This window comes from Furipterus horrens, unplaced genomic scaffold (genome assembly GCF_987537825.1).
Source record: "Furipterus horrens unplaced genomic scaffold, mFurHor1.1.pri manual_scaffold_10, whole genome shotgun sequence".
Classification (NCBI taxonomy): Eukaryota; Metazoa; Chordata; class Mammalia; order Chiroptera; family Furipteridae; genus Furipterus; species Furipterus horrens.
In genome coordinates, this window is record NW_028327180.1 from 99,822,785 (window position 1) to 99,849,338 (window position 26,554).

The 26,554-nt window shown below is 46.9% G+C and overlaps 1 protein-coding gene and 1 non-coding gene across 2 annotated transcripts in view; both read left to right on the forward strand.

Annotated features, from left to right (window-relative positions):
• Window positions 1-637: 637 nt before the first annotated feature.
• The window catches only part of BAIAP2L1 (BAR/IMD domain containing adaptor protein 2 like 1), a 64,565-nt gene continuing 38,648 nt past the window's right edge, over window positions 638-26,554 (forward strand). Inside the window, exons 1-3 of the mRNA XM_090288608.1 lie at window positions 638-923; window positions 17,465-17,540; window positions 24,104-24,190. Of these exons, the coding sequence (XP_090144734.1) occupies window positions 873-923; window positions 17,465-17,540; window positions 24,104-24,190 (214 nt within the window). The 5' untranslated portion in view covers window positions 638-872. The remainder of the gene's footprint in view (window positions 924-17,464; window positions 17,541-24,103; window positions 24,191-26,554) is intronic.
• LOC150001044 (U1 spliceosomal RNA) lies at window positions 26,263-26,425 on the forward strand. Its single transcript, XR_016513854.1, has one exon. It is a non-coding gene; the product is annotated as a U1 spliceosomal RNA (small nuclear RNA).

Here is a 26,554-nt window from a genome sequence, read left to right on the forward strand (position 1 = left end):
AGCGGGGAAATCAAATTAACTGGAGGACGTGGACCCTCTCCCCGCGCTCCGCAAAAGGCAGGGCTCGGGGTAGCGGGAGGAGGGGGCGCCTGCGGAGAGCGCGGGTCTCGGGGCCTCGGAGACGAGTTCCGTGCGGGACACGAAAGGGCTCCAGGAACAGATACCTGGCCGCCCGCGGTGCAGGTCCCGTCCAAGCAGAAGAGAAACCCGAGCTACCGACGCCTCGCGGGGACCCTGCGTCAGCGGGAGTTCCCCGCCGGAAGCAGAGGGGCACAGGGCGGCCGCCCAGCCCGGGGCGCCACAGGTGGGCACACCCCGCCCACTCGGCCCTGCTCGCCTTCGCCCCGCCTACCCGGGCCTCTGTGACCCGCCCACCAGGCCCGGCCCGCCTCCTCCCCGCCCCCGGCCGCTAGGCCACGCCCACCGCTGCCCGCCTCGGGTGGGGACGCCCCGCCCACCAGGCCCGGCCCGCCTCCTTCCCGCCCCCGGCCCCTAGGCCACGCCCACCGCTGCCCGCCTCAGGTGGGGAGGCCCCGCCCGCCTGGGCCGCGCTCCCCCGTGGCCGCCCCGCCCACTCGCCCCGCCCGCCCCGCCGCCTCAGGTGGGGCAACCCCGCCCGGCCCGCTCGTCCAGCTGGCGTCAGGCCGCGTCTCCTCAGCTCCTCGCGGCGTTCCGCGGCGGAGGCGGCGACACTGCAAGTTTTGACATTTCGGCGGCGGAGACGCGCGCCGGCACTTGCGGGCCCGCGGCTGTGGCGGCGGCCGACGCTCGAGGGCCCCTCGGTCGCGCCCCGGCGCTCCCCCCGCCCCGGGTCGGGCGGCCACGAGGCCCGGCCGCGTCCTCCCGCGCTGGCCCGTCCGGCGGCTGCAGCCATGTCGAAGGGGCCGGAGGAGGTGAACCGGCTCACCGAGAGCACCTACCGGGTACGCGGGCCCGGGGCGGGGGCGAGGGTGGCGGCGCGCGCCGCGGCCCGGGACTCGGGGCTCGGGCCGGGCAGGCGGGGGGGCCCGGCCGGCCGAGGGTCCGGCTTCTGCACCTCGGGGCGAGGAGGGGACTTTCCGCGGGAAGAGCCGCCCCTCCCCCTCCGCGCGCTGCGGGCGCAGGAGACGCCCGCGGAGCTCCTTCGTCTCCAGACCGACGGGCGCGGGGCACTTGGAGAGGCGGGGGGCGCTCTCCGCCGTTCCGGGGCCGCGTCCCGCTCCCAGCGGCCCCGGGGCGCCGCGGCGGCGCCGGAGCCCCCGAGGCCGGAGCCAGGCTCGTCCCCGCGAAGGGCGGGCAGCGCGGGGCCGGGCCGGGAGCGAGTCGCGGGCGCGCCAGGTGAGCCGCGCGGCGGGGCCCGGGACGCGGCGGTGGCGGGGCGCTCGGGGCGGCGCCACGCCCGGCCTCCGACCCTCCCCCTCGCGCGGCTCGGGGTTCCGCTCGGCCTCCCCGGAGCCCGGCCGCGCCCGGGGTGCTCGGGACGCGGACGGGCCGTCTCTCAACCCGCGGTCTTTCCGCGGCGCCTTTTCCAGGAACGGACTTGCGCTCGGGGCCGGGCCTTGTCCGCGAACGCGCGTGGGGCACGGCTCGTGCTAATCGGCCGCTGGGAGCGGGACCCGGGGCGGCGCGAGTTTCCCGAAGTCCCGTGGAGTCGGTTTTTGGGCCCACGGGGCGGTCGTTTTTAGACGTCGTGTTTGGTTTTTTTTTTTTTTTTTTTTTTTTTGGCCGTGGATTTTCGCCCCTAGACCGGCGAGGGCTGCGTGACCCCCCGCCGTCGGAGGGCTTTCCGGCGCCCGTCGGAGGAGAACGTTAAAGCGGCCCGACGCTCCTTCTCGTCTGCTCTCCTCCCTCCGAGTCCACGCGCGCTGCCACGTGTGGCCGTGACGTGCGGCCGCCCCTTAGTCACGTGTGTCCTTCCTGGGGGGCGTTTGGAGGCCCCAGGACGGTGACCCGACGCTGAGGCTTTGCGTTAGTCCGCGGACTGCTGGTGTTTCCACGCTGCCGAAGGCGGCCGTGGGTCGGGACGCGCGGGGTCGGTTCCAGGCGCGCCCGCGAAGCCTTCCCGCTCGCGGACCTGGGGAGCGGGGCTGCTCCGACGGCCGTCCCTCGGGGACAGGCGGGCGGGGCCCGAGGAGCGCGGGCCCGGGTCACGGCCCAGGGGCGGCAGGGCCCGCGAGAATCGGCCACGGCACCGGGGCCAGGCAGTCAGGTGCTCGGAGTCCCCTGGCTTTGCCGTCCCGCCGCTGGTTCCTGATTGTCGCCCACGGCGGCGGCGGCTCCGTGAGGGGCCGGGGACCTCGTGGTCGTGGTTCCGGGTCCTCGCAGCCCGCAGGCAGGGCAGTAACTCCCGTGGTTTGAGAGGCGGTGGCCGCGCGCTGCTTGCCGTGCCCCGTGTTTTAAACGCCCGGAAAGCTCCCGGGGTTGTCGCTGGACTGTCATCAGCGGTTCCTCGTCCTGCTTCCGGGTCGGGGTGTTCTGCTGCGACGGGAGTAAGCAGGACAGTTGCTGCCTCCGCCGTGGGTGCGTGCTGTGGGCACGGGCCGGCCCGTGGGGCGTCCGGGGTCCACCCGGAGCCTGCGGTTCCTGCCGCTCCCGCTCCCCGGGCCTCCGCCCAGCCGCCGGGGCCCAAAGCCCTGCGGCCTAGCGTGGCGAAAGCGCCGCGGGGCGTCCAGTGAGTAGCCGGTTCTTTTAGGGGACCCCCTTCCTGCTACCAACGGTCCGCAGTGTTTCTCTGATGCGACCGGAGCAGAGCCACCTGCCAGTGGGGTTTTATGACTCGCCTGCGTGGGGGTGAGGTTGTTTTATTAATACTCAGGTTTCTCCCACTTTGAAATAAAGGACTGAGTTCGTTAGAGAAAATGGGGATTTTAAAGGAGCGTGATCCTCTGTGTGCGGGATCAGACCTCTCTAAGTATGCACACATTTGCAGCTCTCTAAATATACACGCTTAGACAAATGATGGCTGGGGATCCGTGCTGAGTCCCGCGAGGGTGTGCGTTTCACGGCCTCACAAACAAATGGCAGGATAACGAGCTCCGGAATGTCGAGTAATGTTACTGTTGACTAATTAAGAATTGGACCCAAGGTCCCTCCCCTTCCCCACACGTCAGTCCATAGTATGCCCATAATTTGCAGCTGGCTTGTGACTTTGCATGGTTTTCTGATGAGCATACACTTTGGTGGTACGAGGAAGAAGTAAAGTTTTAAAAGAAACAGCCCTTAATTAAGAGTTACCACAACCTTCCTGGAAGTTAGAACTGTCCCAGTCTTGGGAAGCTGGGGAGGAGTAGGCATGACGTCATGCAGGGGAGTCACACTGGCATTGGTCTTGCTAAAGCAGCAGTGAAGGGGGAAATGACACGGAAATGAGAAGGGAAAGGGGTCACACAGTCCTCAGAGAGGCCTGCTCGAACAACTCTTGAAAACTGCCGACAGCACCGTCCATCTTGCAGTCCTACCTGCCTGCCTTAAGGTATAATGTATTTATTTGGCATACGTATCTCTCTCCCCGTGCCAATGAGAATGTGCGCTCCCGAAGGAAAGGAGCTTTGTTCTGTTGCATCTGAGCACTTAGAACGGATCCTGGCACATAGTAGGTGTGCGTGTGAGTTGAATAAACGGGCATTCCGTAAACACCTGACTTACGCCAGTGTCCCGCCCGTAACACTTCCATAGAGCGTTTGTTTCGTTCTAAATATACATCAGCGCTCAAGGTGGATGTGGATTTTGTTTCTTTACCATTAGGATATAAAGTTCCAAAGCCTCTGGGTGACCAACGCACCCATGCCATTTACTACACCAGCCTCCAGCCCTCCCATTTTTGTGTAGTAGTTTAGTGTTTAGTGACTAACAAATGCCCAAACCAAATACCTTTTAAAAATTTGGTGATCTGAGATGTCAGCACCATTTTCTGTCATTCTGGTAATTTGTCATCATTGGCATGTTTTGAACCATTTTTTTTTTTTTAAATAAGAAAATGAAGTTCTTTTGTTTCACTGTGTAAAGCAAGCAGTCTAGGCATGTATTCTAGGTTTTTTTTTGTTTGTTTAATGGCTTTTTATTTTCTCCACCTGGGATTAATTGGGGATGTGTAAGTGAAAGTCCCTGTCTGGTTGGTTTCCAGTGTGGACTCTGGTACACAGGTCTAGCTTTTGAAGCTTTAAACTGCCTTTTATGTTTATTGCTGTAGTTTTACACAACGTTTGATATCTTCATCTGTTCCCATCACCCCACTTTCTTCAGGTATGCTAAAGATAAAGTGGGATTTGCAGAAGCCCAGACAACTTGCTCTCGGCTCCATGGTGACTAAAGAAAGGGGACAGTAAGGGTCATGTGCCAGACAGTGGCAGAAGGGTTGCCAAGTATCGATATTAAACTGAACAGCCCAGTATCATAGCTTTTTGTCTGGGGAAAATGAAAATACAAACCCAAACAAGAGATGTCTTTTTCTGTCATGACATTTTTTCTTGATTAGAAAGAGGTTGTAGAACTATGATAACATGATTGCTTGGCAGACAGAGCAGCAACCTGTATTCTGAGCCTGGGAGACTGGGACCACTTGGACAGGTGACACTATTCACAAGTTTCAGGTTGCTTTCAAGTTTACATTTGTGACATTATTCCAGTATTGGGCATTAATTCTTGCCTTGCACTTCTGCTGTAAGGAGCCACAGACCGACTCGCAAGGGAACCCTAATGTGCGTGGAATTGCAGCGGATTGGATTTTAGTTTCCTTGACATTCCACACAGCTATTTCTTCTGCAGTTCCCAAGTACATGGGGTTCTAAAAGCAGCAGACATTTAGTTTAACTTTTGCTGGCATGTGCAAATATATTTTTAATTTATTTCTAAAACTTTTTATTGAGCTATAATATACACACAGAAAGGTGTGCTTATGTGTGTGTAGCTCACTAAATTGTCACAAACTGAACACACCAGTGTAACCAGCACCCAGATCAAGAAGCAGACTATGACCCCAAAGTCCCTCAATACCCTGTTCCAGTTGCCACACCCCCTCCCAGATAGCTGCCCTCCTGACTTCTAACAGCACTAAAACTCAGTGGGCCAATTTCATCTGCCTTCTTTCACTCGATGTGTGTTTTAGATTCATGCATGTTACTGGAGTAATGGCAGTTTATTCTTTTTGCTGTACGGTGCTCCACTGTCTGGTTGTATCATGCGTTACCTCGTCTCTGAGAGGCATTCAGATCGTCTTCAGACTACTCCAGGGTATGAATAGTGCTGCTGTGAACATTCTAGTACATGGCTGATGAGCATAGGCACTCCTTTCTCTTGGGTATATGCTGAGGTGTGGATTTGCTGGGTTGTAAGGTATTTGAATAATTAGCTCTGGTGGAAACTGCCAGGCAGTTTTGAAAAGTGATTGCACCAATTTACATTCCCACTAGCACTGGATCGGAGTTCCTGTAGCTCTACATCCTCAACAGAAGTTGACATTTTCCTTCCTTTTTATTTTGGCCACTCTGATGGTTAGAAGCAAATAAAATTTTTAATTAAAAACAAAGCAAAACTGTTTGCCCCAGGGTTCGTGGCTGGACATCTGTGCCCTCGGCAAGAGCCTCCTGTCCATAGGCATTACCCAGTGTCGGAAGGCGGAGCCAGGACGGGGAAAGTGGGTCTGAGAGAGGCCTTACAGTTGTGGTGTTCGGTAGAATAATACAAAAATTTAACTTTCCAACGGTCATTCATATTATTATGTGTTTGTTTTGGTTTTAATCTCAGTTTTTTTAAACTACATTTTCCAAAATTTCTATGAATATTTTTACTGCAAGTAAAAGTCACCTGAAAACCTACAACCCAGAGGTGACAGTATTAACCCTTGTTGTTCCGCTTCCCAGTACTTCGCAGTACATCTTTCCAGGTCAGTCAGTATTCTGTGCCTTGTTTTGGTGACTGCACGGAACGCCATTCTTTATCTTAATTGATTGATCCAGTCCTCTGTCGTTAGACATAAGATCGTGGCCAGTACTTTGCTGTTAAAGCCCTGCAGTGAGCATCATTGCAGGTAAGGCTTTGCACAGATCCGTGGTGTCTTCCTTAAGCAAAACCCCCAGGAGGGAATGTGTGTCAGAGGGTAGGTACATCCTACAGCATATTTGCTACACATTGTAAAAGTCCCTCCAGAAAACATGCCCCAAATTATGCTATAATCTGGTTGTGTGTGAATGCACCTTTCCGGAACCCCAACCAATGGAATAGGTCTTTTCAACCCACTTCTTTTTCTATAACCCATAGAGGACATTTTTTTTTAACAGTAGTAAAACATGCATACTTATAATATATAGCAGCTTATGGACATTGGCCAGGAAAACACCCAAGGTTTCATGTCTACCAGTATTGGGTATAATTTCCTCCATAAACTTGGTGCTTGTGGGTGCATACGGAGTGATTACAGCTCTGTGACCTTTCAGGCCTATGTACTTTTGTGATTGTCCTCAGCCTTGGTATTATACTTCTATTTATGTTTTCCAAACCTTGAGTGTCTTTCTCATTTATCACTGTTTTAGGGACTGTGTTCTGGTTGTAACAGCTGCCTTAAATCTTTATGGATAGAGCTGAGACTTGTGTAAGTGAGATAAAATGTCACCAGCTTCTCTCATTCAAAACAAAATGAAAAATATTACCAGACCGTATTTCCCAACCCAGGGAACAAACTCGATGAGCACCCCATTGAGACCTAACCCGCAGTCTGCAGCCTTCTGTAGAGTTTTACCTGTGCTTTAAAGAGGACAGCAGGCAGCAAAGATGTCCTCGGTTTGTTGCTTTTATTTATGTGGCACTTGAGAGGTTTAAAGGTCCCTAAACAATAGCAATTCCTTCACTAAAAATATCAAAGGACAGTGGTGGTTAACTCTTCATAGGACTGAAGGGAACGTTACTTCTCACCTGCAGTCCCCCTTCCGGAGTGTTCACAGTTGCTTTTGTGAGTGGATGACTTTCATAAATGTTTAAGTAAGCTATTAAACAAAAACAAATATAAAACCCAGAAATTGATATCTCTTTCATTTTAATGGATAAAACATTTTAAAAACTAAAATGTGCTATTTTCTTTCTTTGTTTTGAAAATTAGCATTTCAAAGATAAACCTAATTTAAAATCTTACCATTTTCTCTCACTTTTTACTTGTGGGAGTACATGTTTAACATTTACTCACCTGAGACTATGAATGGAACAGAAAAAGAATTCTAAACTGAGAACACCCTAATTCCAGTTCTTACAATTACCTTTTAAAGGGCTTATTCCTGCTCTTACAAGCAGATACGTCCTTGAAAGATGCAAAAGTGGTAATAACCACAAGAAAAGGTACAACGTAGTAATAACAGCCTGTCAAAAGTAAGGAAGGATTGAAGTTCAGGTGGTTAGAACACGTAACCTAGAATAAACATGAAAAGGATTGGGGTGAGGGGTCAGAACAGATCTCAGCGATGAGTCAACTGCCAGGCCCCTAGGTGCTGCCCCTCGTTCCCCTGCTGCACTGAGTTAGAAGGGCAGCCCCTGCTTGTAGGGGCAGGGGAGGGGCGTGCATGAGGTGACTCTGGTCACTGTCATGTGTCTGTCAGTACAGATGCCTGGAACCTAAGCTGACAGACCAGTTCAGTTCTGGTCACAGAAACTCAAGTGGCAAAAGAAAACTAGGAAAATCACAATCATTTCTATACTTGAGTGCTGTGATTTTTTTTTTTAAATAAAACTTCAATGGTTTTAATAGACTAAATGGTATATTTTATCACAGCATGGGCTTCATCATATACTTGGGCAGCTTAGGTGCCAGACACAGCTGTGTCTGACTGCGCTGTAGGTTGCAGTGTGAAGGCCACTTTGAACATGCACAGCGTTGTCCTTATTTGACACTCAGTTCAGTGGTGCCCTTTGAGAAAACATCTTCTTCATCTAACCAGTGCGTCCTTTCTGTGTGCACTTGATACGTCGTATTCCTTCATTTGACTTCGGGCTTCAGCTTTCTCGTCCATAGGAAGGTAACAGGACCCATCTTCTGTGGTCACGGGGAAGACTAAACAGGATAACACCGGAAGCACCTAGACTGGTGTGCCGGCCGTTGTCAGCAGCGGCGTGTGTCTGCTGGGCTGGAGCCACCGCCGGAGCATTGCTTTGTCTCTGTTTACTGCTCGTCCCTAGTGCCTTATGCCCAGCTGCAGCGGAGCAGATACTAGGTAAAGGGACGGCGCTCAGCAGTTACGGGCACAGATTTTTCTCTCTGTCAAGGCAGGAGCGCTGAGGATCACTATTAGTCGTGCATCACTTAACCACAGGGTTAAGTGAGGAAGGCATCACCTGTCCGGTAACAGTGAGGCAGTTCTGTCGTCGTGCGGACATCCACGTCACAGGCCCCGCAGCCTACCGCTCACCTAGGTTATAGGGCACAGCCCGTTGCTCCTGGGCTACAAACCTGTGCGGCCTGTGACTGCTGAATACTGTAGGCATTTGTAACACAGTGGTAAGCGTGTTTGTATCGAAATATAGAAAAAGGTAACGTAAAAAATGTGATATAAAACATAAAAAAGGATACACCTATACAGGGCACTTACCGTGAATGGAGCTTGCAGGGCTGAGGATTATTCTGGGCGAGCTGGTGAGGTGTGTGAAGGCCATTCCGTCCACTACTGTAGACTGCACCTTACGCTGAGGCTACGCTAAATTTGTGTTTAAGATAGGTTTTCTCTTTTTTTTTAAAGATTTTATTTATTTATTTTTAGAGAGGGGAAGAGAGAGAGAACATCGATTGGTTGCCTCTCACATGCCCCCAACTGGGGACCTGGCCCACAACCCAGGTACATACCCTGACTGGGAATCAAACCAATGACCTTTGGGTTTGTGGAACGATGCCCAACCCACCAGTCAGGGCAAAAATAGTCTTTTTTTCCTTCAATAATAAATTAACGTTAGCTTAATGTAACTGTTTTACTTTACAAACTTTTAAAACTTTTTGACTTAATGACACTTGGCTTAAAACACAAATACACTGTACAGCTGTAGAAAAATAATTTTCCTTTCTATGTTCTATAAGCCTTATTTCTATCTAAAAAAATGTTTTTAAGCTTTTTAAAACTTATTAAAAACTAAGATACAACCTGGCCTGTGAACCAGGGGTTGGCTGGATCGATTCCCCATCGGGGCCCATGACTGGGTTCTGGGCCAGGCCTTGCGAGAGGCAACCAGTCGATGTTTCTCTCGCACTTTAGTGTTTCGCCCCCTCCCTCCCTCCTTCCCTCCCCCTCTCTCTAGAAATAAAAAAATAAATAAAATCTTTTTAAAAATACCAAGACACACACGTTAGCCTAGGCCTGCAAAGGGTCAGGGTCATCAGTGTCACTGTCTCCCTCCTCCACATCTTGTCCTGCAGGAAGGGCTTCAGGGCAGTAACGGGCGTGGGGCTGTCATCTGCTCTGGGAACCCTCCCGAAGGGCCTGCCTGAGGCTCTTCTGGAGGAGATGGTGTCACTCTTTGCAGAAATGTGTCTGTGGTGGTCGGTTTGTTTCTTTCTCATCGTGGATTTGCTTATAAGCAGGTAATCAGTGCACATTCCTATTAATGAAAACCTGTTCGCATTGAGGTCCGTGTTTGAGACTTTAAGGAGTTGTGGCCTATAAAAGCTTCCGCTAAACTCGTCACTGGGAAACCTCTTGGGGGTTCTTTTTCTTCTGCAGGTTCTGGGATAGTGTACAGAAGGCACATGGGAGCTCTGTCAGAATGTTCCAAGGTGGACGGGTCTCAGAGGCGTAATGCTAAATTTTAAAAGTTGGAAAAGTGAAATGTATTATATGATACCATTTATTTTATTAGCTGCAGAAAGCAAAAATACGTAAATCACGACTGACAGCATGTGTATATAAAATACTTTTTAGGGAGGTAGAAAGTTAACAGCGGTCTTAACTAGCAGTCCCCTCTGGGGAGACAGAAGGGGAGATGGACTTCGACGAGGTGGTTAAAGCATCGTGTGGTTTTTTTAATGCAGTTCTGTGATGTTTTAATTCCTTTTCGGCAAAGGAAATCAGTGTGACAGTGTTAACCATTTTCAATTCTTGTGAGATCGTTGTGGAATCTCTTTTCTTTTCTTAAAGGAAATACTTGTTTGCCTGGGCTGCATTGGTCCGTCATGTTGTGATGTTATTAGATCAATTACACCCATCAAAAAATGAGGAGCAAGATTACAAGAAAGCTTCTAAAAAGAAAAATTGTAGACACACATGACTTCTCACACTAAAGTGGTGGCTCATCATAAAAGCACTTTCATCTCCTTCATTGCACAACTCACTTCCAGGAACGGGTAGTGAGGCCCGAGGGCGAGAGCAGAGGTCAGCGGGCAGGTGGCCCGCCCTGGCGCCACACCTTGCTGCCTGGGGGCACCTCCGCAAGGCTTTTAAATTTAACCTTTCAAAGATCTGTTGTCTCATCTGTACAATGGGGATAGTAATAATGTCGTTAGGATCTAATGAGACAACCCATGTGAAATACTAGGCACAGAGCCTGAAACAGCAGCATTCCATAAACGTCCGAAGGTAAGGCAGATGGGAAAAGGACTAAAATGTTCTCGCCCGAATAAAGCAGGTAACAGCACTTTCAATTTCCTTTGCACCGCACACTTCTCTCGAGGCTCTTGGATTCCTGGGCTCCCTCATCCTGACGTGGCACTTTGAGCAGGAGGGCCAGCATCACTTGTTTGCATGTGACAGAGCGGAAGTGAGGTAACTGAGACGTCTGTGGACCTAGGAATGCCCAGCCATTTGAAGAGTTGACAATATTTTAAAGCTTTTGTCTTGCAATGTTAATTACTACCACTGATTTGGTGTGCAGTAAGTACCAAGTGCTTGGAAGAGCACATAGTAAATATTAATTACTATTTTGTTGAATTTTCATACCCCTCCCATTTTCTAAAGGAGGAGACAGGCTCAATGGCGTGGTGGTATAATTTGCCCAAGGACTCGAGACCCAAGGTCTTTTGTTTTTTGTTTTTCATTTATTTAAAAATCACACTTTATTGATTATGCTATTACAGTTATCCCAATTTTTTCCCCTTTGCCCCCCTCCACCCAGTACCCCCAACTCCCTTAAACAGTCCCCACACCTTTGTTCATGTCCATGGGTCACACGTATAAGTTCTCTGGCTCCTCCATTTCCTATACTCTGCTTTGCATCCCTGTGGCTGTTGTGTGAGTACCAATTTGTACCTCTTAACCCCCTTCCCTCTGCACCCATTTCCCCCCAACCCCCACTCCATCTATTTCTTAAGTAAGTCCCTTTAACATTTCATATACTAATGGCTTGGTGCTGATGAACTCCTTTAGTTTTTTCTTGTCTGGGAAGCCCTTTATCTGCCCTTCGATTATAAATGATAGCTTTGCTGGGTACAGCATCTTGGCTGTAGGTCCCTGCTTTTCATGACTGAATATTTTTTGCCAGTCCCTTCTTGCCTGCAAAGTTTCTTTTGAGAAATCAGTTGATAGTCTTATGGGAACTCCTTTGAGGATAACTCTCTTTTCAGTTGAGAAAAATAAAGCACTCAAATACCAAATAATTTGTCCTTGGTCTTGGGGAGGGAAGTGGAGACTGGAAAAAAAACAAAAGGAGAAACCAACTCTTAGAAATTTAAAGTCAGCTCAGTTTAACTAGCTAGTCATAATTGTATTAATTTATGTTCATAGTCTATAGTTCCAGTTTAGTAAAGGTAATAACTTTTCAAAACCGAAAGAAAAATCTTAATGGAGAGGAAGTTAAGCCATTATAAGATTGTATAATTCATTTTCAAATTATGATCTGTAACTCCATAGGAGCAGAGGAAATACGTGAGATAAATGAAGCAGCTAGGAATCTGGTAAAAAGTGCCTGTGTGTTCCGAGTGGCCTGTTCCCCAGCTTTTATGTGGCATAGCTGGGTGCAGACTCCCCAGGGCTGGGGAGCGCGTGCAGACGCATCAGCCCCTTTTCACAGGGGACTCGGCACAGTTCGGACAGTGGTGTTGCCAGTCATTTTATTTCAGCCTGGACTCTCCATATTCTTCTCTGAACGGACATGAAACTCATTCTGGTTGAAACTAGTTTGGCAAATTATCCTCCTTGTCAGGCAGTAACTGGTGGAATACATACTCGTCGTCGTCGGCAGCCGTCCGTCTCGAGAGACGATGGTGTAGCTTCTTAAGAGTCTATCTGCACTGCCGAGAATGGCTGTGCAGTCCGACTCGGGAGTGACACGGTATCTGTCTCCTCCCGTGTTGAATCGACATCTTGCGATGACGCTGGAGTGTCCTCTCCAGTGGAGCTGAAGCTACAGAGCCTGGGCAGGGTGATATGGAGGGTCTGCTGTTGCCCATGCAGCAGACCCCCCCTCTCTTCGCAGCTGAAGGGTCCAAGGGAAAGACGGAGTCAATACAGCTTGGCTTCAGGTGCGCTGCAGGAGTTGCCGGTGTTGACCACAACGTCAAACCGCCTTAGGGACTCCGGCTCCGGATTTTCTGTCGGGGTTTACTCCCTTAGCCTTTCCCCTGAAGAGGTATGCCGCAAGGCAGCGGAGGTTTTTTGGAGTCAGAGTTTTCCTTCTCTGACTGTAACAACAGGAATACATACTAAGCTTTTGTTATTGATTATAATAAAATAGTGCTTCTTGGCCTGTTAATACCTTTTATAACTTATTCTGTGTTTATACTTAGTATCTTAAATGCAGGTCTTAAGCCTTGACACAGCATGACCTTTGACCCAACTGCTGTCCTTCCCCCAAAATATGGAACCCATCCAATTTACAGGGACTCCCACTGCTACTATAAAGTTTTATAGGTTGTGGAACTCAAAGACAGCACTGCTTTTTTCTTCCTGGGTTTAAAAATACATGTACTTCAGTTAAAATAACTAAATTAATGGCCAAGAGCCAGTATAGAAGTGGATTTTCCACTGTTCAAAGAGGCCAGAATTTACAGGGGAAAAATTTCTGTAGCTAAGCTAAATAATAAAGAATTTAAGTATATGTTAAACTTTCAAGCTTAAGAACTCTTGTATTTTCTGTGAAGCTGATTGTCCTCTCAAGCCTTAAACCCTTTTTTATCCAGTAGAACTCTCTCAGTTTCCTTACCATCCAGACTCAGCCTCGTAAGATTATTATAAGAATTTTAAATGATATTTTAAACTTAGCTTTATCTTTTTATTAGAACTTATATTCTTACCATCCAGACCTGGCCTCATAAGATCAGAATTTTAAGTGAGATATTTGAATAATAGTTTTATCTTTTTATTAGACACTAACCATTTTCTGCCAAAGTCAATAGATTTTTAAAATTATTGAAATCTCATACTTTGCTGATGGGCATGTAAAGTGGTACAGCTACTCTCGAAAATAGTTTGGTGGTTTCTTACAAAGTTAAGCACACACCTGCCATATAATGCAGCAGTTGAACTTCCAAGTGTTTATCTTACTGATGGGAACACTTATATTTACACAAAAACCTATATGTGAATGTCCATATGTGCTGTATTCGAAATTGTCAAAAACTGGACACCAGCCCAAATGTTTAGTGGGTAAATGGATAAACAAATCATGATACTTCCATACTATTAATACACTAGCAAAAGAAAAGGAATAAACTGATACATTCAACAAAATGGATGATACTTAATGGCTCTGTGCTCGGTGAAAAAGCCTATCTCAGCTCATATGATTCCATTTATATAACATTTTCACAGTGACAATATCAGTGGTTGCCAGGGGTTAGGACTGGTGGGGAGGGTGTGGCTGGAAAGGGGTAGCGTGAGAGAGATCTTCGTGTTACTGGGACAGTTCTGTGTTATCATTGTGATGGTTATACAAATCTGTGCATGTGATAAAATTTCATAGAAATACACACCCCTTCAGAAAGAATGATACAATAACTGGTAAATCCAAATAAGGTCTGCAGTTTAGGTAGTGTGTTCCAGAGTCAGATTCCTGGTTTTGATAACATGCTGTGGTTATGTAAGTCATCCTTGGGAAAAGCATACATGAAAACTGTACAATTTTTATATCTTCTTGTGAATCTTAAGCTATTCCAAAATGAAAAGCTTAAAAACAAAGCAAGGAAATTGAGGAAAGAAATAGGAGCAGCAGCTGTGGCTACAGGGCCCGTGTGCAGGAACTGGGGCTCCCCGTCTTGCACAGGCCGGGGAGGGAGTCAGCGCTGTGTTTGGGCTTTGGGGCCACTCGTTTTGAATGAGGCTTAAGCAGCTGACTGGCTCCAGGAATTCAGGATGAGTGTCAGTTAAACATGGCAGATGGGCCTTGTGTGTTTTTCTACTCTTTTTTTTTTTTTTTTTTCTGAGAATATGTTAAAGTGGTGGCAAAAGAACTTTTTTAAAAAAATCCTTGAAATCCGTAGTGTAGAGATCTGAACATAGTAAAACCTGTTGACAAAAGGCCTAAAGAAACTTGGATGATAGAAAATGGACCTCTTTTCTTAAGAGAAGCTGAAGAACTGCAGAGAGGATGCTGATGAGAACGAGCCTTTCACTCCAACACCCTGCAGGCTGAGGGGCGGGCTCCTCAGAAGGTGGGGACAGAGGGACACACAGGACGCTAACAGGAGTTCTGCCAAGTGGCGAACGGCCAGTTCCCTTGCCTGCTCCAGCCACCTAACAGCAGTGCCCTCCGCCTGGCAGCCTGGGGACTTAACCTCAGAACACAGTCACTGGGAAACACCAGCCGGGGGCCGGGAGGATGAAACTCAGCTGAAAACGGGAATTCAGTAAAAATCAGCTCAGTGAGCTGTGGGTTCCCAACCCCCTCCCTGACTGGGAAGGCCTGCCTCCTGCTGTGTGCCCCTCCACCACCCAATGACAGGGAATTAGAAACATCTCTGGAATGACCCAGTGGCCTCTGGCTACTGTTCCATGTCCAGTTTGTCTACAGTTGACCTGCTGTAAGTCACTTCACGTGAAGTCCACTGGTCTACAGCCTGCCTGCATTCATAGGCATGCCCACAGGCTTCCGGCCAGCATTTCAGGGTTCACTCTTAAACATGAGCTGATCAAGGATCACTGGACAGTTGAGGAAACCCTTCAACACAGAAGACAGATGGATACCCAACAATGAGGAAAAATAATCAGGAGATAATGTGAGGAACTGGAAGAAAATACCCCCAAATTAAAGCTTATTCAAATAAGAAACTATATTGTATCCCTAAAACAATAGGATGCTTTTAAAAAGGAATAATTAAAAACTTGACATAACCCAAATTGAAAATATATCAAGTTCTGTTTTAAAAAAAAAAAATAGTAGTAGAATTGGAATAAAAAGCTGAGGATATCTGTGAGAGATATAGAACAAATAGTGAAAATCAGAGAAAAAAGGAAAAACTCTTGGAGAATAACTCCAGGTTGTATAAAGTCTTCATTAGAGTTCCATAGAGCACGAAGAGACAAGAAACAAAATGGGAACATTTTTCAGACCAAATGACATAATTTTCTCTATAGATTAGATAGGCTCTTTTGAGTGTTTAGTAAAATAAATTTTAAAAGTAGCTGCACTGAGACAGACCATTATGTAGTTTCAGAACACAGGGATAAAGAGAAGGCTTCCAGAAATAAACTGCCTCACAAACCCCCCCCCCAAAAAAAAAGTCATAAAGAAGAAGAAACGATGATAGCAAACCCGGATATTAAAGATAGAGCAGTATCTTAAAATTTTTAAGGGAAAATCGCTTTCCATCTGTAATACTCTAGCTGGCAAAATACCAATCAAATGTCAAGATAAAGATAATTTCAGATACATGGGTACTCAAATTGACCTCTCACACATCAGTTCTTAGGTCATTCTTGGAGAATGCTCTCCGGTAAGCAGGAGTAAATGAAGAGGACAGTGTGGACTCCAGTTAGTGAGAGCTGTAGCACAGGGGACCAGAAAGGGACTTGCAAGGGCCACAGCGCCAGGGTCACCCCGGCCAGACCGAGCCAGAGGACGGAGCGTCCTTGGGGGAAGTCCTGGGGAGAAATGGAGCGGGAGATCAGCTGACAACTTGGTGCGTTTGAAAAATAATGTTGATAGGCTCCTGCTAGGTCTGACGGAACATGTGGGGAAACGTAAAGTAGAGACATAGGAAAGTAGCACAGGCATGGGGGGCGGCGAGTTGGTTGTTAATCCCAGCAGAAATAAAAAGGCTGTACCAAGAAGGGACTGGAACCCTTAGTACATTTCTTGCTTTGTGGTGACAAATATTTACAAAGTAATAATAAACCCTGGCTATTGACTTACCAGGAAATAGCCATTTAACTCTGTAGGGAGGACTGGGGAAAGGGAGGTGGGGTGATGTGGAGAGCCAGTCCTCGGCAGGTGTTGCCCAATATTGAGAAATTAAGGCTACTCAAAACTATGGCAATAAATACAAGCATAACAGCAGAGTGAAGAGTGCTCTTGGGAGTGACGCCAGGAATGGGGAGAGGTGAGGCAGAGGTGGTTTTTCCTAATAAGCTTTTATTACTGCTTACGATAAAAGGAAAGTTATGTTTTCTCTCTGCTAACTCATAGCAGAGAGCCTTTATATCCCGAAGAGCATGTGTCAAGTATCTGGCCCCTTGACTGTTGCTGAGTTTTTTCATTCTTTTTACGGCCTGGTTCTCTGCAAATGTTACACACTTTGGGGTAGGCGCTAAAGAGACCTGAGTGTTCTGTTTGGAATGATGACTATTGTGAAGCTCACTGTTTGGGGTGGAATAAATATATTCAGTCACTGTGAGTTCCGAGTCAAGCCAGAGTCCCCTGGGAATGGTTTCTTGTCTGTGCATCAGATTTAGGCTATTTCAAGTTTAGAGTAACATCCTAAATAATTGCAGTCTTACACTTGCCATAGCATTGGTCCCTAAGTTTATGAAAAAGCTGACATCTGCAGAGATGTGGAATCATGACATCCACGAGGGGGGACCATGTCTCCCCGTCTGCTACTGAGCACAAGACCTTGCATACGGTAGTTGCTCCGTAAGTGCCTAATAAATAAACTGATCACTCAGGGGAAAAGAGAAAGTGTCTTAAGCTGTCAGCGACACTCACCTCATACCCTCCCCTGGTAATGGGGCACAGTCAAAACAAAATCCCTTGGAAGTTTCTGTCTAACTGGTGGCCAAAACACTGTCCACACGGTTAAATGCCAGTCACTGCAATGACAGCCATTGAGCCATCAGCTTCTGGGCTCACAGCACCTGCAGGGCACACTTTGTAGAGACAACCTGTCCGCTACTTGCTCCTATACAGGAGGTCCCCGGCAGCCCCTGGGCATCTGCAGACCTCCAGGGTTGCAGACCTCTTACCAGTGCAAGCACCCTGTTCCATCCGTAAGGAACCGTGTGCTCTTCATTATCTGCAGGTCAGCACTCGTGACCTGTCATCTGTGCTGTCCAGCACGCACAGGTGTCCCCGGCTGTGTAGTGACAAAACCTAAAGATTGCTCGGGGTCCTCTTCGCTTATTTTACTAATTCATTCGTTTTGTTTCTTTATCAGAATGTTATGGAACAGTTCAATCCGCGGCTACGAAATTTAATAAACCTAGGAAAAAATTATGAAAAAGCTGTTAATGGTAAGTCTTTCTATTTTATAATTTTTTAAATATAGAGCACATATAAAAGCTATTCAGTAAATATTTTACTTAGTTATTTTTAAATGCTTGATATTGAAGTTTTAAAAATATCTTTAAATTGATAGAAATTATTTACGAATAATTACACAACTGCGATAATAAGATATTAGCATATTTGAAATGAGTAAATTGAATAATAAGCTATTATAAGTTTTGTATTTTAATTATCAAATCATACTTTTTGACATGGTTCAGTCTTCTATATCATTGCCATAAACATGTTTTCTACTTTTTCAACCAAATTATTTATGAACTAACAACATATTTAAAATGTATACTTAAAATATTTATGTTAGTATCCTGCCGCATAGGAATTATTCTCCTTTTATTTATATAGAATTTCTTGCCTTAGAGTGTATAATTTTTGATAGTAATGTGAGAAGTAAAACTTCTAGCCTGAATGGAAAAACATCTAAATTAAAGATTGAGCTTAGATTCTCATTTCAAAATGAGTGTTTGCTTTAAAATGAGTATGAGCATTGGCTGTTGTCTCTTTCTGAGAACCAGAGTTGTTTGCTAGATTGAAGAGGTTTCATTTGAAGACACTGGCCTGCACCTACACATGAATTTTCCTACTGAAAGGTGAATGTTGTCACTGATCACCTTAAAAACTTGAGATGCAGCAATCACCAAATTCTAACATGGCCAAAACAATTTTCCCTTGGTAGAAGTCATCACCCACAAAATATTCAGACCTGATTTCACCCCCTACCCTAATTCATTAAGACCACCAAGGAACATAAGTAGAATACTTAGTTTCCAACAGTGAGATTGGAAAAAGGCTTCAGATCCAGTTTTGTGTCTTTTCTGTAGCTCTTACGTTTCTCTGTGACCATACCCCACCTTCAGGTGCTCCCTGTTGGTATTTTGAAAATAAACCTGTGGCCTCACACACCTTCCGCATGAGCATGCCCCAGGTCAGAGGGCATGCTGCCTAGACTTCTGATTGATGGCTGCCCCAGTGCTGTGGTCACTGGGAAAGTAAACAGCGTGTTTACTTCTGCACCTCTGTGCTGTTTGCCAGACGTTCCCAGCGTCAGGAAAGGCGGCAGGCCTGGGGCTGGCCCTGCTCACCCTCCAGCAGTATCAGTGACTGGGGACTCCTGCGGGCGGCCCCCCTCTCCTTCCGAGAGCAGGAGTCTTGCACAGCTGCCTCCCTTGGTGGGTGCTCAGTCACAGGGCTGCAAAGTCATTGCTTTAGATGCCCCTGGGAAGGAAATCACCAGTGACCTGCAAAGATTTTTTCTTTCTTTCTAGCATTTGCTGCCTCTCTGAGGCTGAGTTTTACAAGGTGACTCAGTGAGTAGCCCGCAACTTAGCCTCCTGCTAAAAAGGCTTCTTCCCCAAAGGGCTCTTATCGCTTGAATACTTTCTGGGGACTATTCACTTGGTAAGGTATTTCCAGAATTTCTGCAGGCCATCTGGTTTTTGTTGGAACCATTGAGAAATTTAGATACATTTGTAAAGTCCTTGGTAAGAATTTTTAGTATAGTTAGGATGTCAGGTTAGGTTGTAACTCAGGATAACATGCGCAGCTGACGAAGAGCATGGGATGAGCAGCATCTCTGGAGTCTGAGCAGTGGGGGCGGGGAGATGAGCAGGCGGGAGGCCTTGTAGAAGCTCAGCTACCTGGCAGTTGTTAGATTTTAGGAGGCAGACGGCTGCATATGAGTATCTCAGGCAGGAAAGACAGTATCCAAGCCGAGACCTGGGGTCCACCCTGGCCTGGTGAGAAACTGTTGGGGAGCACTAATACCCATGGTGGAATAGGGTCGATTATTAATGCCTTCCAACACAGTGTCATTGATCTACTGCTACATGGCAAGCTGCCCTTAGGACAGCAGGAGTTTGTAACTGCTCTCGGTCCTGCAAAGGCAGTGCAGTTCTCCGGACCCCTCCGTCTCTCTCCTGCAGCTGCAGTCACTTGTGACCTGGGCTAGGCTTGGCGCTGGGCACACACCCTCCTGCAGGCGTAACAGGCTGTTTTAAGAGTGCAAGCCTTTGTGGGAGTTACACTTGCTGCTACGCCATTGACCAAAGCAAGTCTCATGACCAAGCCACTCATCTGTGTACAGGGGACTACACAGGATGGGACTTCTGGGAGGTGTGATTCAGTGAAGGCCCTTACATAAAAACCGATCATGAACTCTGTGGAGTGTGGGCTTACTCTTTGAGCAGTGGGAGGCCCTTGAAGGTTTTTCTAACAAAATTGTTACATAATGAAGTCATATTTTAAGGAAAAATGATCTGGTAGAAGTGTGTAAGTTAGATTGATGAAGTAGCCAGTCAGCCACTAAAATTGCACTAACACGGGGGTGATGTCAGCTTTGTGGTAGAGTAAGAAGACTCCATTGTTCCTCCCCTTAAATTTACAAGTCAGACAGCTGTAACTCAACAAAGGATCCCCTGCTCAGCACACAGCACACCTGAAAGATCCACGCACTGGAACACCTGAAGGTGGACACGGTGGGAGGTGTGACAAGAGGAAGGTCAGGGGCACAACTGGGCACCCACCACTGCTCCAGCCAGCGTGGTAGTGGGGGAGGAGCTGAGCTGCAGTTTTCCTCCCTGAAAAGGCAGCTCCCTTCACTCTTCCCCATCACAGCGAAACCAGGTAGAAGTGGCCGGGAAGCTCTAAATAACACAGGGAATGGTGTGGTCGCAGACTTGCCTCCTCTCCCCTACATACCCTGGCAGAGCCCCGTAAAACCACAAACAGCAGAAAAAGAAGGTAGCTTTCGGAGTTCACAAATCCATTCTCCTACCACTGAGGTGCTGCCCCATAACCAAAGTGAGCTGGCCACAGGCAGGACACCCGAGATCCCAGAGGTGCGAATAGTGCTCGGAAGAGAAAACAAAAACTTGAAATACGGCACCATCTACTGGAAAACAAAAGAAAGTACCCATCAACCTAATGAATTATTGAGAGCAAAACAGTATCTAAACAGAAGAGCACTGCCTCAAATACACAGGCAGAGAAACAATCCATCGAATAGCATAAACAACCAAGGTAACTTGGGAGCATAGAAAGAAGGCGAAGTCTCCAGAAACCAAATCAGTCATGGAAGACGATGATTTAAATTACAGAGAATTCAAGATTGCAGTTATGAAGAAACTCAAGGATATACAAGAAAACTCAGGTAGTTTACTGAACTAAAGAATAAAAGTAATGAATAAAAAGCACTTACCAAAGACATTGAAACTATAAAAAACAAAACAAAACCAAGCAAATTCTGGAACTGAGAAACTCGATAAATGAAATGAGGAATACATTAGAGGGTATTGGAAATAGAGCAGACCAGATGGAAGAGAGAAGTAGCTAACTCAGAGATGGAAGCCTGAAAAGGACCCAGGAGGAGAGGAGAAAACTAAGTTTGAGAACTCCGAGGACCATCTGACCACACGGGAAAGGACAATCTAAGGATAACAGGTGTATCAGGAGAAGAGGGGAAGAAGGGGACAGAGAGTTGCTCAGAGAAATAATTGGGGAGAACTTCTCTAGCCCATGGAAAGAACTGTACTTCAGAATAGAGGAAGCTAATAGAACATCTAGTTATCAACACAAAAAGACCTTCTCCAAGATAAAAATTACTCAAACTGTCCAAAACTAATGACAAAGAAAGAGTTCTCAAGGCAGCAAAGGGAAAAAAGTAAACCTTGCTAGATTATGATTAGATTTCTCATCTGATCATTACATTACAAAGCAGGATAGAGTGGAAGGAAATACTCAAAATATTGAAAGCAGCCCTGGCTGGTGTCACTCAGTGGACTCAGTGCCGGCCTGCGAACCAAAAGGCCAGCCGCTGGTTCAATTCCTAGTCCAGAGCACAGGCCTGGGTTGCAGGCCAGGCCCCCAACTGGGGCTGTGCAAGAGGCAGGTAATTGATGTATCTCTCACATATCGGTTGCTCTCTCCCTCTCTTTCCTCCTTTCCCCTCTCTAAATAAATTTTTAAAATCTTTTTAAAAAATACTGAAAGCAGAACCATCAGCCAAGGATAATATACCCAGCAAAACTATCCTTTAGATAATAAAGGAGAAATCAAGTTTTTCCCAACCAAAGCTGAGAGAATTTGCCACCACAAGACCTGCATTACAATAAACATTGAAAGGAACTCATCTGCTGGGGGGGCAGGGGGTATGTAAAGCTTTGAATAAGGTGATTAACAGACAGAAGCAGAAAACTGTAAATCTACTTCAGAATAGGTTATTTAAAAATTATAACATAAAGAGGAAGGGGACATTAAAATAACTAATTTGGTAATGTATGTACACATAAAAAGGGAAATTTTGTGATAAAATCATCAAAAGGAGGGAGGAAAAGGATTGAATGGGTACTGGTGAATGAAGATAAGAGGCAATTAGAAGGAAAAGACTATTGTATGTATGAGATATTTTACAACCACAAAACAACAATCCGGAGTTGAACATGACACATAAAAAAGGATAAAGGGAAAAAAACATAGGAAACCACCAAATTAAATAGCAGATAATCACAAAGGAAAAGAAACAGTGAAGATACAGAGCAACCAGAAATCAAAAACTAAAGTGGATACCAATCAAAAAGTACAGAGCAGTGGGATGGATTAAAAAAATAAGACCCAACTCATGTTGCTGCAGGACACTCATCTCAGCTCCAAAGAACATAGGCTGAAAGCAAACGGGTGGAAGATGAAGATACTTCAAGCAAATGATCTCACTAGAAAAAAGAAAAAGACTCAAAATCAAAAATGAAACAGAAGTTACAATGGGCACCACAGCAATACTAAGGATCATACAAGAATACCATGAAAGGCTCTATGCCACCAAATTTGATAACCTAGAAGAAATGGACAAAGCCTTCGGAATATATAACCTTCCTAGACTGAACCATGAAGAATTGGAAAAGCTAAGTAGACCGGTCACTGGTAAGGAAATTGAATCAGTAAGCAAGAACCTCCTAAAAAACGAAAGTCCTGAACCAGATGGCTTCCCTGGTGAATTCTACCCGTCAGTCATTCAAAGAACATTTAATACCTTTTCAAGCTTTCAAAAAAATCGAAGTGGCAGTACTTCCTAACTCATTAAATCAATGAGGCCAACATTACCAGAGGGGACGAGGGGTAGGGGAGAGCAGAGAGCCTCTGTGAAGGGGTTCAAATACGTGGTGACCGAGGGGGGACTAGGCTGGGCGGCGAGCACACAGTAGAAGACACAGATGTCGTATTTTGAAGTTACATACTGCAGTTTATATGATGTCGTTAACCAGTGTTACCCTCCAGGTTTAAATAAATAAAATGGAACTAATATGCTTCGTTCCTTAAAATAAGAAATGGTAGAAAATCTCTCAATGTGTCACAGAGAGGACCAAAATTATGAAACTATTCCTTTTAAAAGATAAAAAAGATATTATATATTTATTTTTAGAGAGAAGGGAAAAGGAGGGAGAAAGAGAGAGAGAGACACATCAATCAGCTGCCTCTCACACGTCCGCACCCGGGACCTGGCCCTCAACCCAGGCCTGTGTCCTGACTGAGAATCAAACCAGCCACCCTTTGGTTCACAGGTCAGCACTCAGTCTACTGAGCCACACCGACCAAGGCTGAAAATATTCTTTATTTTGGATAAATCATATAATTTTTAAAGTTAATTCAACTTTATCATGAAAACAAGGATATTTTACTACACTAAGAAAGTTAAATAGTTTAAACATAAGTCAACAGATAATGAAAAATTTCACTTGGATATGTGGATTCAAACCAAGAATTTTGTTTAAATATTGTGTAATCCTGTATATTATTCTCCCACACATTTGCTTTTCAGTTTATCAGCACCTTGCAATTTAAAATCTTCTTACTAAAATATTGCATATATTAACTTGACGGTTTCCTGGCTATGAGCTTGTTTTTAGGTGGGGTCATCTCTTTTTCAGTTCTAAGGCCAAAGGGTCAAAAATCACCATGATTTAGAGCTGAGGGAGTGGAGTACCTTAGCTGGAGTTGTGTGCACGTCCTCTGACTTGCCATTGACCGTGGGAATGTCCCAGAGTATCTCCACTCCCCTCCCCTTCATGGAACAGGCGGTAACATCCCTGACCCATGTCTTAATGTTGGCAGCTAGAACAATTTAGGGAATGACTTGGCACATCTACATAAATGCTACGTATTATTGCTCTGTTTTAGGGTTATGCTTTAAGGTTATCCCCGGTCTACTGCAATAGCTATAGAAGAACATCACATTTCCTAAGCTTGAATACGTATATAGTAAAAGCCGTAACTTCTGGGCCAGGAGCACGTCTGTTCTGGACCTGGCATCAGGCGCGGGCAGGGCCTTCTCTGGACCCCAGTGCTTGCTTCTGGGCAGCCCAGCTGTCAGGCACAGGCCCGCCTTCTGAGCGCCATCCTTGTCCCGGCCCATCCTTCCCTGCTGCCTAAGGGACTGGGGGATGCTTGGAAGAAAACCTCTGTGTCCCTTCCTCCTTTCCTTGTCTAAGTGATGATTTTGTGTCTCACCTTCCCTGTCTAGCCATGATCCTGGCGGGAAAAGCCTACTACGATGGAGTGGCCAAGATTGGTGAGATTGCCACTGGGTCCCCTGTGTCAACGGAGCTGGGTGAGCTGACCCTCCCTGTATGCAAACCCACGTGAGCCGCGGTTTCAGGGCCTTTCATCCCGTGAGTGCCGATAAGAATACATGAAGTGTGGCCCAAATCTGACTGCAAAGGGGAGCGAGCCCAGCACTGCAGTCTGTTAGCCCCGCACCCCACTGTGTTCCCCTGGGACGAGGGAGCTAACTGGTGTGCTGAAAGCGGGGGCTTAGTCAGAGTCTCCCTGCTCCCTAGGAATTGGGCCCCTGCCCCTGCGTCGTGGGCACAGCCCTTCTCCCCGAAGCACCAAGCCCAGGGAGCTCTGACCCACATTCTTAACTGAAGGAGATGGGGCCGAGCCTCCTGGCTCTGGCAGGAGCATTTCCTGTGACTCACTGGCAGAAAGGCAGGGTCCGTGGCGCTCGGCTCCTGGCTCTCGCTGCTCCCGCGGTTGCTCTCAGCCGTAATGTTTCCAGTCCTGCCGGTGTGAATCGGCCTGCTGTGCGGGCGCGGGGGCAGCCACGCCCTCGGCTGTGCCTGCTGCCGGGGCCGGGCTGCTGTTTCCAGAGCCAGGTCGCCCGTACTGTCTCTGGGCGGGGGCAGGCCGATTTGTTTTAATAGCCCCGCACATATGTTTTAGTTTACAAAGGGTAAAATATCTGTCTCCAGAATGTTTGTTCAAATTTAGAAGGTTCAGAAAACCAGAGGAAGAGATTGGTGAAGTGTGTGCGTGACTAAAGAAAAGTGGGTCTGTCTCCAGCTCAAAGGTGGAAAGGGACGCAGAGGACAGGCATAGGAGCATACACTTAAGTTCAAATAATTCACACCATTTCTAGGGGGCTTGAGGATTTGCACATTGCTTGGGAAGCTCCTCACTGACCCATAGAAGTGGAGGAGCGAGTCTGAGGCGCGGTGGCAGCGCCGTGGTCAGAGGCCGGGCTGCCGGCGTGAAGGGGAGCTGGGTGCTCGTTCACGCTCTCTGACAGATTTTGTCCTTGGAGTGCTCCTAGCCTTGAAACCTATAGACGAAGCCTGAGCCTGAAGCGGTGCCGTGTGATCCGTAAGTCAGTATCCCTGCGTTCAACAGCCCCGGTGCATGCAGAGAAGGTTCACACCCTCCCTGACCTGGGTCTGTTGGTGCCAGAGGTCCGGCATGTTCTGGTGAGGCCTGAGCGAGAGTAACTCTGTCCTAAGCAGCGTCGGTTTAATGCAGGACATACCTGGGCATTCGAGGGATGATCGACATGATTATAGGGTTCCAAACTACAGGACTGAGTGGAAAAGAAACACCCTATTTGTGTCAGGCATGGGGGGAAGTGTATGGCCCTCACATGAAAATGTATGGCGCTCTGACTCACCGGCATTTGGTTTGCCTTTTGTTTTATGGTTCTTGCCACTGTAAATAAGACTTCCCTTCCACACCTTACTCGGCTATGAGTTCATAGTGTTGAATCAGCTATTTCCACAGCAACCGTGTTGTTCTGACCATGGGCTTAAAACTTCAGTTCCAACACGGAAGCTCTTGCAGTGGTGAAGTTTCGTGTGGGTGTGTATTTTATTCAGAGGGAGTGGAAATAACTTCCGTGGTATTTTATTTTTGGTTCAGGTTGCCCTGCTTGTATTTGGTATCTCATATAGTTACTAATTCTCTACTCATTTGTATCAACTCCATGATAAAATTCTGTCCTAGTAAGAGCTGCTTTTGGAGGCCTAATATTGACTTCTTTTGATTTGCTTCATTTTTAAATTTTTTCATTACAGTTTAGACTAAAATACTACTGTATATCCATTTAAATTCCCTGTATAGAAGTGGTGGATGATTCATAGAAAAGAAAGACAGACCTAAGGCAGACTGTATTTTTCTCATTTATCACGGAGGTTTTATTGAGTTACTGGCTCTTGTTATTGGTATCCATAACTTTATTATGGAACAGGTTATAAATTCCCTTTGATAAAACTGAAGGGATAGTACATATGTAAAGATCATGAATCATTTCAAAACTGTCATTCCTTAAGTCTGTTGCCTCTGAAAAAACTTCCTTTCCCCACACAAGATCCTATAGTTTAAATTTTTTTTTCAATTTAAAAGTATTGTTCTATGCTTACCTGGCAGGGGAGGTACCATGATCGCGAAGGCGGTTTTCCCAGGGCGAGGCCTGTCCATCGCCCTCCGGATGCGCTGACCCCTGCGGTCTCCCCGGTGTGGGGAACGCGACCGCATCGTGTGTGGTCATGGGGGGCTGCGTTCCTGTGCTCCCCTAAAATAATATACATACACATATATTGCTCTAGAAGGAAGGAATGCTGAAGAATTATTACCATTTCTAGAACTTTAATTGTAAAAGTTTTTATTTTAATGTGAATTAAAGTACTTCTAATGTTGCTATAGA